The 12,500-nt window shown below is 35.2% G+C and overlaps 1 protein-coding gene across 1 annotated transcript in view; it reads right to left on the reverse strand.

Moving 5' to 3' along the window:
- Window positions 1–2,261: 2,261 nt before the first annotated feature.
- The window catches only part of LOC113807388 (SID1 transmembrane family member 2), an 18,689-nt gene continuing 8,450 nt past the window's right edge, over window positions 2,262–12,500 (reverse strand). Inside the window, exons 4-18 of the mRNA XM_070136959.1 lie at window positions 12,349–12,489; window positions 11,827–11,977; window positions 10,532–10,697; window positions 9,739–9,895; window positions 9,489–9,624; window positions 9,100–9,208; window positions 8,645–8,768; window positions 8,253–8,400; window positions 7,306–7,500; window positions 6,113–6,230; window positions 5,550–5,789; window positions 4,755–4,999; window positions 4,228–4,338; window positions 3,601–3,714; window positions 2,262–3,084 (exon numbers count right to left, since the gene is read on the reverse strand). Of these exons, the coding sequence (XP_069993060.1) occupies window positions 3,022–3,084; window positions 3,601–3,714; window positions 4,228–4,338; window positions 4,755–4,999; window positions 5,550–5,789; window positions 6,113–6,230; window positions 7,306–7,500; window positions 8,253–8,400; window positions 8,645–8,768; window positions 9,100–9,208; window positions 9,489–9,624; window positions 9,739–9,895; window positions 10,532–10,697; window positions 11,827–11,977; window positions 12,349–12,489 (2,218 nt within the window). The 3' untranslated portion in view covers window positions 2,262–3,021. The remainder of the gene's footprint in view (window positions 3,085–3,600; window positions 3,715–4,227; window positions 4,339–4,754; window positions 5,000–5,549; window positions 5,790–6,112; window positions 6,231–7,305; window positions 7,501–8,252; window positions 8,401–8,644; window positions 8,769–9,099; window positions 9,209–9,488; window positions 9,625–9,738; window positions 9,896–10,531; window positions 10,698–11,826; window positions 11,978–12,348; window positions 12,490–12,500) is intronic.

Below are 12,500 nucleotides of genomic sequence, written 5' to 3' on the forward strand. Positions count from 1 at the left end.
TATGTAAGTGGAGTACGTATGCGCTGTGCAGCTGTTAGGAAGTAAGTAGAGTTCCCGAGGTATTTTCTGAAGGAAATGCTTCTCCTCGATTTATGGAGATTTCACCACCATCAGGCCGTACTAGTGCAGTGTCAAGCCGAGGGCCACTATGCCAAAATCCACTCAATGCTGTGCTTTCCCTCCTGACGTACTACTAAATGTACCATTATCATGTTATTGTACTTATATATAGTTCATGTCTCAAATAGCTTTATATCGATTCCATGTGAAAATTAGCAATGCATGAATGTGAATTTGATCATCTGCAAGTGTTACGCAAAAATACAGTATAGCAATACATATCTAACACTAATTCTGAAAGCTTTATAGATTGCTGTCAGACAAGTGTGCTTAGCAGTTTTGTTTCCATTTCATTATCTAGAAGCTCTAGAACATGCGTCACACTGCATGAACAGAACGCCATATGCTGTTTGCTTGGGTTACACTTGTTTGTTAATGGTATAAAAACATATATAGTCGCTAATGTCATGTTAGATCAATTTGGCAAATCCTGGTCGCCATTATCTGTCCATCTGTCACTAAGTCGTGTTACACTTAGTGGTCTTATATGATCATGCTTCACTATGTTGTCATATGTATCATACACCATTATGTTGCCATACACATATGTATATCATGTTACATTGATTTATCACGTCATAGTACATTTAGTCCTACAGGTTTCGAAGTTCTAGGTTAAAATCCGAGGCTCTGGAACTTCACAACTAAGAGCGAGTCCTCCATCTGCTTCCACCCGATTACTTTGTTGCCGAGAGTTGTAAGGAGAATAAACTGTGACCCACAAGCATCGTGTGATTATTTTTTTCTTCCTTGGTAAATTTGGGTATCTTTGGCGCCTCATACAACGATGTGGCTTTTATGAGGACTTGCGTATTCTCTGATGAATAGAGAAGATTTAGAGAAGCACAAAAGGATCGATTCGTTTTGCTCCCCGGATTCCTTCGTTCGCAAGGAGAGGCGGTTAGGGGAGTTCAGATGAAGTGGAGGAAGAGGGCTTTCCGATTGAACCTTCATTTAATGGATTTTTACGAGACTTTTACCCCTAGTGGAGCGTTTCAGTGTTGGAACCCACTTTGCTGTAGAAACCCTACTAGGTATCTAAATATCGCTACACGAACCTGTATATTTTTTCTGACATCGTTCCTGTACCTCTCTCTCTCCTTCCTGCCCTCCCTCTCTCCCTTCCTCTCACTCTCACTCTCTTTCCTTCCTGCCCTCCTTCTCTCCCTCTCCCTCTCCCTCCCTCCCTCTCTCTCTCTCTCTCTCTCTCTCTCTCTCTCTCTCTCTCTCTCTCTCTCTCTCTCTCTCTCTCTCTCTCTCTCTCTCTCTCTCTCTCTCTCTCTCCCCTTCTTGCCCTCCCTCTCTCCCTCTTTTTCCCTTTCACTCACTCTCTCTCTCTCTCTCTCTCTCTCTCTCTCTCTCTCTCTCTCTCTCTCTCTCTCTCTCTCTCTCTCTCTCTCTCTCTCTCTCTCTCTCCCTCCCCCCTTCTTGCCCTCCCTCTCTCCCTCTTTTTCCCTTTCACTCTCTCTCTCTCTCTCTCTCTCTCTCTCTCTCTCTCTCTCTCTCTCTCTCTCTCTCTCTCTCTCTCTCTCTCTCTCTCTCTCTCTCTCTCTGACACACACAAACACACATGCAAACGAGGGAATAACCGTGGCAATCAGTATTGCCCAAGTCTCTGCCACGACAATGAATTTCTCCATCCTTCTCCAGTGCGGACGAAGTTTGTGCTTGTCTGCGGAGCATGGGTGTCTCGACATGACTTACACCTACTCGATTTGTTTGATGTAAACAGAGCCTTCTTCAGACATCAAAAACTAAATCATGGGCAGAGGAAGATTTACAGGGGAAAGGTTTGGGGGAGACCTGTATGGCTTCCCCCTCTCCTTCTACATCTTAATCTTTTTAGTTCCCAGAAGCGTCTAAGCCATGTAGTTCCTTGAACCGTAACTGTAAAACACAAATTGTAATCATGTGCACAAGCGGCATAAGACATATACAATAAATCAACATGATTATGATTACGGGTTAAAGAATTTATTTATATCATTCCCTGCTTTATGTAACTGAAAGTCCCTTATGTTTCCCCCTTTTCCCTTTTCTCCCTTTTGCTTCCTCGTAGTTTGCTAGATCCGCTAATGAATGTGGCTCCATGTGCTAAATCACAAATATTTAGGATGGAATATGTAATTAAAACCAATATCCAAGCATGACTTCTTTATTCTCTCGCGTCATTATTAAAAAATTTAAGTAAATACGTTCCATTTAAATTACTTTTGAATTTTGCAATTTTGTATCAATGTAGCATGACACAAACAAAACTGGGAAAACCTTTGAAGTTTTAACTTACAAATATAATGGGATGTGTTCAGAGGGGATATGAAAGAAAAAAATAAACTGAGAAAGAGTCAGGTATATAATAATGATATATAAAAATATTTCAGCTCAGTCACAATCATGTATATACATATTGAAATTATTATGACAGATATTTTTTCCAATGTCCACAACAATCCTGCCGTAAATTCTAAAAATGTCTTATCATACGACATGAAGTCTAAAAACACAGGAACACAAAGGAAATATAAGCACTACAAATATATCTGGGCAAATTTTACCAACAAACCATTAGTGTTACAATGTCAAAATACATAATAAGTGTAGTTCATTACGAAAATATCTTACTAATAATCTTACTACAACACCGTTTACAGTAGTTCTGATCATGAGTACTATTTTAAAAACAAGAGATTTAACAAATTTAACAAAAATACTTTAGATAACAATAAATGACTAATAAAAAAAAATCCCAGGTTTACACTGCAGTGCCAAACGATGAAACTAAAACACACAAATTTTATGTTATTGTTATCTGGTTATTGCTATCTAATACTATAGATAACAATAAACGACTAAAGGGGGGGGGGGAGGGACAGGCTTACACTGCAGTGCCAAATGTTTAAACTAGAACACATGAATTTTATCGGAGCGTGTGTGGCAAAGATCATCGTCCAAAGTCAGGATACCCTGCAGGTGAGACGAAAAGAGAAATAATTTTAAACAGTCGTATACATGTCACATTGAAACACAGATTTTGTACGTCAATAATCAAGTAAAAATGGAGAGATGGGAGATACATCAAGGAAAGGAACGTAGGTAAAGATGAGAAATGAGGAGGGAATGGTACCTGAAGTAAGAAAGACACAAAAATGAAGATACAGAGATGATGATGATGATAATGATAATGATGATGATGATGATGATGATGATGATGATGGAAAAATAAATTAATAAATAATATATATATATATATATATATATATATATATATATATATATATATATATATATATATATATATATATATATATATATATATATATATATATATATATATATATATAATAATGAAGAGAAAACAAACCACAACTTTGAAAAACGTTCAAGGAAAAATATTCTAGCTATATGCATCATACCAAGAGTAAAAACAATATCTTATGAGTGTGCATATATTCAGCCAAACAAACAAAACAAAATACTTACCACAAAGAAAGTGAAAAGTGCTAAGGCAGACATGAGGTGCCACGCATCATGAGTGTCAAAAACCCCAAAGAATTCACAAGGAGAATTCTTCGCACGGGACATAGATGGCGAAGCCTGCAAGACAATACCAGGCATGAAAGAGAAACAGAATATATATAAATTTATGTACTGAATACATAATAATAATCATCTCGAAAAAAGGAGAGAGAATGGAATAACAGCACGTTTAATACATGGCTTTTCATGGAAACGCCATTACAGAAAGTTAAAAGTTTATTGCTTTTAGGAAACAAAGAAAGTCATAAAATTGTTTCTTTTCAAGGAAATGGTAAGAGATAGTTATAATTTTTTCTAGTAAAAAAGTTTCAGTTATGCATTTTTTCTTCTAAAAAACAGTCATGGTTTTAAGTTTCTCTCTCCTCTAAAACAGTCACAAAAAAAATAATAATAATAAAAAAATAATAATAATAAAAAAAATAGATGAATAAATAAAGTAAATAAATTAATCAATAATCTCTCTCTCTTCTACGAAGCCGTCACAGAAGGATTTCTTACTAAGTCCTCTACCTGTCCTCTACATCCCATAGTCTGACCAGCAAATAAACAAATCATTGGAGATTAACCCACCTCTGAATCGGTGCTGTGGAAGAAGAATGCCGCTAGAGCCAGAATCCAAAGTATCAAGGATATTCCCAGAGCTATCGAGGGAAGAGCTCTCACACTTTCCCTCTCGCATATCTGTTGGCAAAACATTTCCTGAATCACTTATGGGGAAAAGATGTAGTTATTAAAATGGTATAAAAGAGTAACGGTATAACTACGCTAAAAGATGATATTAGGATCAATTCTGTTTAATGAATATCAGACAGGATTCAGTTATATGTGTAGTTCAGACTGGAATATACTATGATATTCTGTTAGGCTGGTCTGCCATCTATTAAATAATATAAACAACACAGAAATATTGCTTACAAGATGTTATCTTATGAATAACTCTATGAGAGAAATGCAGCAATCAATAGATATAAATACAGAGACCCTAGTAGTTTGTGATGATGGTGAAAATTCATCTAAATATTTCTCCTTTGAGTGGCATGGTTTATCCTACCCTAATTGTCATCAAGTAAAACTAGTCTAAAACCACAATATATTACCTTTGCAATTATATAATTTAAGAAGTAAAGTCCCATGTTTATGAGGCACACCATGAGGATATAACTGTAGATATTTGGATCAGCTAAGCAACCAAACAGGATAATTGCAGAATTCACCACCAGTCCTATGACAATCCTCACAATCTGCAGTGGCTTGGCAGTCGTTGCTGAACCCCACAATTCATTACGCAATTTTTCTGCAACGGGTCTCCATCCCTTCCAGACCATTAGCATCTTGTATGGAGCTGCAATATTAAAACAATATGGAATTTCATCTTGGATTATTAGGGATTAAATCTTATGATCACTAGAGTACATACATAGAATATCTTATTCAATTACTGATAAAAGTAATAAATCACAAAAAAAAAAAAAAAATCCCAAGGAGTTTTCAAAAGATAAAACTAAAAGTCTTAAAAATCTTTTACTTTGGTAGGTAACATATAAACTAGCTTCAGAATATTAATCTACCATCATATTTCATTAAGATGTAAGTATATCTCTTAACATGTTAAATCTTCACTAATAGCATCATACAAATGAAAATAACATTCAAGTTTGTCAAATGTTGGTCTGCAATAATCATATCTGACAAAATAACCATTAATAGCACATCCCTTCCATAGTGACCTCATTAATTAAGGAAAAGGTATATAATTATTTCTTATGCAAGCAGTATGTCTACTCTTCATGCAATCAAAAAATGCAAAATAAAGTGCTTTCAAAATGGCAGGAAATGACAATACCATGAATGCTTTTAAATACCAATAAAAGTGTTAAAGCGATCATACTCACAGAAAGACCAAACTCCATACTTTGTGAGCAGTATGGTGTTTGTCACCATAAGGAAGACATAACACAGAGACAGTACAGTCCAGAAGGCTGCCTGACTGACCCATTCACGCGCCTCTGCCATCAGAAGTATCATACCGACCATAACCATTGTGGGGTAAACATGGTGTGTGACATCACCGTGGCGGAATCCCCACATGCTCACAACAGCAGCGACTGCCACTACGTACATGAACATCATGTCTAGGGGAAGAATTCAAAATAAGTTTCAGTATCATTCAATCTCTGATTTATAAACTATTGGTTCAGTGTAAATATTACTTTTATCTAATTTACTTTAGGTTAACTGGAACCCCTGATAATAAGTGAAAGTAACACTAATGGGGTTCCCACACACAAGGAGTTCATTAAAAGGAGTATTCCATATTTTACACTGGCTTAACTTTGCTAATAATGATTATCTTTAAACAGGAATATGGTTCTCTTCATAATCAATCACATTTAAACATTAAAAGAAGTATACATCTACAATTTCAAACTAGACTTGACGCTGGAAATTACTTTACCGAATCTGATAGTAACGCTGTTTGGGCAAGTGTGATATAAAGATGACATAACACCCTGGATGAAGAGTCCATAACCAACAGACATAAACAATCCATAGTGCCTGCTTACACCAACACTCTGAAAAGAAAGCAACGTCTCCGGTATAAACCAATAAAAAGGAGGGGGAGAATCGAGTCGCCCCATACCCGTGTGCCAACTGAAATTGGTGTTCTAGTCATACGAGGCACCAGAGAGGTTTAAACTCCTGATAAATACACAGGAATCTTAACCCAGTGAGCAAATAAGCACACAATGCTGTCTATATAATAGCATATATTGACATGATAAAAAGAGACATAACTGACATTATATAGAAAAAGTTTTTATATTTTCCATAAGTGAAGTGCTGATATGAGCACTAAATTGGTGTAGTCCTGTGCTGCAAATACACATCAAAAACAAGTGTAATGAGTGGTTGTGACTCAGAACAGACAGGGGGAAAATTAAAAAAGAAAAAAGAAAGAAAGAAAAGAGTGGAAATGTGACTGCTTGAATGTCAAAAATGCAACAGTAACTACTATAAAGTCTAAGGAATTTCTCTCAAATAGTTTGGGGACCATTCTATGCAAATGCACATTAAAAACAGAATAGATGCAAGATGAAAATGATAATGAAGTCAAAACAGTCTACCAAATGTCAAAACTACAAAAATATATGAACATAATAGCTGATGAACTTTTGACATGAGCAGCATATATACACAAGCTGGCTATCAATTAAAAGGAAGTAGATATTCCAGCTATTGGCTATTAGTAATACCAGGAAATTTTACAAAAAGAAAGGGTTGTGGGTGAATCAATTTGTAAGGTGACAATTTCTTTTAACACATTTCGATATGAAATACTTACCCTCTCCCTAAAATCTTGAAAAAGCTACATAAAAACAAAGACAGATAATGTAGTATTCAGCATTAACTGCATACTATCTATTCAGAAGATATATTTACATAAACATTGATTCCAATTGTTACTAACAACATAAAAGTACTATGAAACAAGCAGGTATTGGAGAAAATTAAAAAAATACCTCAGGCATTGGAGAATACTTTTAAAATACCTTTAGAAGTCAGAATGGTATAAACAAGACAGTAAATGATTTCTTTGCAGCCTTAAACTTTGATAACTTTACCCATCTTTTCCCTGCAATGACTTACATTATTTGCACCATACTGTCGGAGAATGTTCTCAGTAAATTTCTTGTGTTCTTTCACTATGATAATAAAAGCTGCACCACACAAGAGGTATCCGATGTTGGTGAAGACTCGAGCAAAATCAGGCAGGGTACCAAATGCTGTCAGACAGCGGGAATTGAAAAAGCACTGGTCCTCTTGGCCATGGTACAGCAACAACTGCAAAGGAGAGAGAAAATAATCACACACGAATGTTTGTCGACTTATAAGATGACTCCTGTCGTTTCCTGACAAATTACTGTATTTAAAATAACTATTTTTTTCCTATCTACTTTCAAGAGTACTAGTAGGTGAAAAAAGTGTAGACACAATCTGCCTATGCTGAACTCAAGCCAAAATAAATATTTAGTAGTTTGATTAGTATTTGTTTAAATATTGAAGTGTATTGTGTAAGGTTATTTTTCAGTATGGCATCACATGATAGCATGGGTATGGTTGATGTAATTTGTAAATAACTGGAACAAAACAGATAAACAAAGAAGGCAACAGAAGAGCCAACCTAAAGCTACTGTCACACAAGCACTTTTTCCGTAATTTTTTTGACAATTTTCTGAAATTTTGTCAATTTTTGAGAGAATTGTCGATTCTCAAGTAAGACGATAATGATCGTTTCCGTCTGAAAACCTTTCCGTCAACTTTTTCAGCCAAGCAAAGTCAAATCAAGAGAATGTTTGTATTTATGGTAAATAAAATTAACGGAAAAAGTGCTAGTGTGACACAGCCTTAAAGGAAATACAACTAATATATTGGGATGACATATTAAAGACAAAATATCAATATATCTACTCAGAGCTACTAAAATTTTTCTTCCTCATAGACTAACAGACACACAATAAATAAAACAGTAGAAGACACTAATATATTTGATTCATCTGTGGCAAATTCAAGAATTCAAGTGGCTGAAGACTGACCTTCAAATATGACCTCACAAGTTCTGTGGTTGGAAGTGCTGTAAATACTGCCATAATCAAAACATTATTCTGGAAGCCTATCTCTGCAACTTGTGCATCTGCTGTCCGTAGTTCATAGACTGCCAATCGCTTCCACCAACATACAAGTCTAGAAATTAAAAAAAAATTCATCCTGATATGGTAAAATTACATAAAAAGGTCTACAGAAGTCACACACAAAACATGATTTAAACATTGATAACAAAACCTATCAATCTATCTAATTTCCATGAAGAAAAGAAAGAGAAATGCAGATCAGTACAAAAAAAATAAAAAATAAACAAATATACATACACATGCATATGAAAATCATCATTATACAGTAGTGTAGGCCCCCTAATAACTAATCTCACCTTGGGTTAAAACTCGCAGAGAAGTTGAGAACTGCATGATGTGGTGCGTAGGTCGAGGGCACGGCATAAGGCAGCGGCTGAAGGTCTCTTGATCCATTATCTATTTGCAATCTCCCATAAGGTTCTGCATAAGGATCATATGAAACATTCTGAGATGCAATATTTGTTGTAGAAAGTGGTAAAATATTTCTGTGTATGTCTCTTCTAAGATAGTTTATCTCTCTGTCTTCTATAAAGGGTTAAGGGAAATTACTATACTAGCAATCACTCTGTTTGGCAAGTCTCTTGATACAAACCCATCTTTCTTTAACTCTTACAGAAGTTCCTGAAATCCTACCTGGAGATAGTCTGAATTCATAATTGTTAAAATAATTTTTATTGGATTCTTATAGCTATGAAGAATATAAGAGAGATCTGCTGAACATAAATGTCCTCAAAAAGAAAATCTTTCCTACCATTGGAAACATTCCGGGATAAGTGACCATCAGAGAGTGATGCCGACACAAATGGTCTTTCTTGAGAAACACCTTCCCTCCGACTACCTTCCGACATGGTTCCACCAACCTAAAAGGTTTACTTTTAATAGGAACAATTTTTGCTATTCATGATAATAACTCCTGTGCACATATCTCAAGCTATTACTTTTCTCTTTTAGTATCACACCATACCAAATTTCTCTTCTTTTTTCTTTTCTTAATATTAACAAGAGAATTCACAATGTTTAAATGCGATGCATTTGTACAAAAAAATATTGTTCAGCCAAAGTTTTGCCACCAGCTGTTACTTTGACAAAATTCATCACTACCACCCATACAAAATTGCAGGAAGGTTACTCCTGGCTTACCTCACCACCAGACAACACGGAAACTCCTGCCATTTCCTCTACTCGGATTCTGCCGTGTGTTCCAGAATGACCAGATTCCCCAAGAAGACTTCTCTCATCCTCATCTTCTACAGCAACAGTCTCAGATGTTAAGTTTCTGGAAATAACTGCCTTGTTGAGGCTCTTTCATGGTACCTAAAAATAGTCTAGTATTAATAATTATTCATCAGCTTCTTTTTCTATCAGAAAAGCTGTGGAAGAACAAACGTACCTTCTGATCATCCGGATTGAAAGGGCAGTGAAGGAAGAGATGACTGTTGCCATGGCTCCTGCTGTTAAGAGGAAGACATACCACGTAGATGCAATAGTGGCATGGTTATAGACCTGAAGAATCACAGACTTTTGACGAGATGTGTGATTTGCTCTTTCTGTGAAAAGATGACAATCTTGTTACATTTAAGTACCTTTCTTTTTGACATTATGATAATAATTATAGTAACAGTACTAACAAAATATCTAAATATTTAAGTAATTTGATGTTTAATACATCACATTACTTAATTTTTAAAAAAGATTTTGTTATTACTGTTACTATAATTAATTTCATAATAACAAAAAGAAAGATATGTAAAAACTTTACTTTGTGAAAATTTAAGCAATGGAGTATGCATTTCAGGTAGGCCTACTAAATTACTCATTTGCAGAGAAGCATTTATCAAGTCATCTATGTATAATCAAGTTAATAAAACAAAATCTGTGCTCCTTGTACTCAGAGTTAATGTCTGTAATAAATCATTAAATTTTACAGTTATCTACCTTATCTAGTGTGATATACATTAGTTATACAAAAACAAATAAGTAATTAAGTAAAGGAAATGATACCGAACCCATGCAGGTATGACTTCTGTTGCTTACTACCAATAATTGGTCAGTACCGTATGCACTTACCAGGGACCCTACGACAGTTACCCATATGCCAAAGATTACACAATTCACTCTCTATATACAGGTAAGATTACATTACTTCCTTTTTTTTTAAACCAATAACCACAAATATGACTAACCTGAGAATGCTAATGTACAAGGATCGTCATCAGGCAAGGGTACCACGATAATGTGTACTCCGTCTGGAAAGTTTTCCCTGCGTGCAACCATGCCTGCCCGAGATGTAAAGGTCTGAAACTGAGTTCCTCCAGCACGTACTTCTGCTTCATCAGCATAAACAGGACACTAAAGAAGAAAAAAAAAAAGGAAAGAAAGGAAAAAAAGAGTAAATTAAAAGGTTTATTCTGTAATTCTGCAGTCATGTTTCATAGAGAACAAAACAGTAGCAGTGAAGCAGAGAAATATTAAGAATGTGCAACAGTTAATCTTCATGGGCGAGCGAGTTAAACCATAGCTGCTTCACAACACCAAATGCAAAAATATTACTACAAGGGCCATAATCAAGAAACTTTTCTCAAAGCTATACTATCAGATCCAAATAAAATTTCCCACTCGGACTATTCCTGATTGTTGTGTTCAAGCATCATCATCAGAGGAAACACCTGAAACCAATAATTTTGACTCGACTTAGACCTAATCTGACAAAATCGCCATCAGTACAAATCTTTATAAGGTCTCAGGTGATCAGAAAATGTTCAAAGTACTGCTTGGTCTTGAATTCTGGATCAATCTCCGCATTTTTATGCAATTCTGTGATATGACATCTTAATGTAATTGACAAAAAGGCTAACCAGCAATCAATATCAGAAATGATAGGCTACAATCATATTTACAATTATCTAACTGGATCAAAAAAAAAAACTTATAACAATAATTTGAAAATAGCCTAAATGGATGGCTTGAAGAAATTACAATATTTCCCTAAATTGGCAATGATGTAAGACACTCAAAGAAACCAAGAAGTCAATTTAATTTTTGGGTTAAATAATCTACATGGAAGTGAGCTTCTTGGCTATACGTACCTTGAATATGATGGATAATTGATGATGATGATAATGATGATGATGATAATGATGATGATGATAATGATAATTGATGATGATGATGATGATTGATGATGATAATTGATGATTGATGATGATAACTGATGATTAATGATGGTGATGGTGATGATGATGATGATGATTGATGATGATAATGGTGATAATTATGATGGTGATGATAATTGATGATGAAGAGGATTGATGATTGATGGAGATGATAATGATAATTGATGATGATGATTTATGATTGATGGAGATGATAATGATAATTGATGATGATGATTTATGATTGATGATGATAATAATGGTGATGATAATTGATGATGATGATGAATGATGATGATGATAATGATGACATTAAAAGTGCCTACCTTTGCATTCTGCAGGGCAAGGATGGAACAGACAGTATCACTATTGTCTCTACTGTCGGCAGTTACCAAGATAGAGTCTTCTTTATCCCACTTGAACAGCTTAACCCACGGAGAAACGGGTGTTGCCTTCACGGTAACATTATCTCCCATGCTGTAAGTATTAGTATCGTGTAATCCACATTTTAAGATATTACTGAGTACAGTCATATTGCTGAGTACAGTCATAATAAAAAGAAAAGATTTATTAAACCTTTAGCGCGGTATCATCATACATTTTGGAGATATGTACAGTTATGGTTTTCCTTCCAGAAGTAATAAAAGAGGGACCTCCATTGTTTAAATGAACTGCTAAAGATTATATTCAAATGTCTATAATGTGGCTTCATAAAAAAAATGAGGGACTGAACTTTAGCTACAGCCTATATTGACAGAATAAATGTGAGTTATAACATAAAAGACAAATCACTAACTCTGACAAATTCTCTTCAAATATACAGTATAATCTTTAAGAAGTATACTTGCCTGAGGACATAGGACTGGTTGCTAACACCCAAAATAAAGGATATATTCTCCGTGCTCTCTGTCGTTAGATAGAATTCTAGGGTTTCATTTTGTAAGTTGGTAGGCGGGCACAGCATCTTCTCTATTGAAGTGAATTTCTGGCTGGAAGTCAA

The sequence above is a fragment of the Penaeus vannamei genome, chromosome 22 (assembly GCF_042767895.1).
Source record: "Penaeus vannamei isolate JL-2024 chromosome 22, ASM4276789v1, whole genome shotgun sequence".
Classification (NCBI taxonomy): domain Eukaryota; kingdom Metazoa; phylum Arthropoda; class Malacostraca; order Decapoda; family Penaeidae; genus Penaeus; species Penaeus vannamei.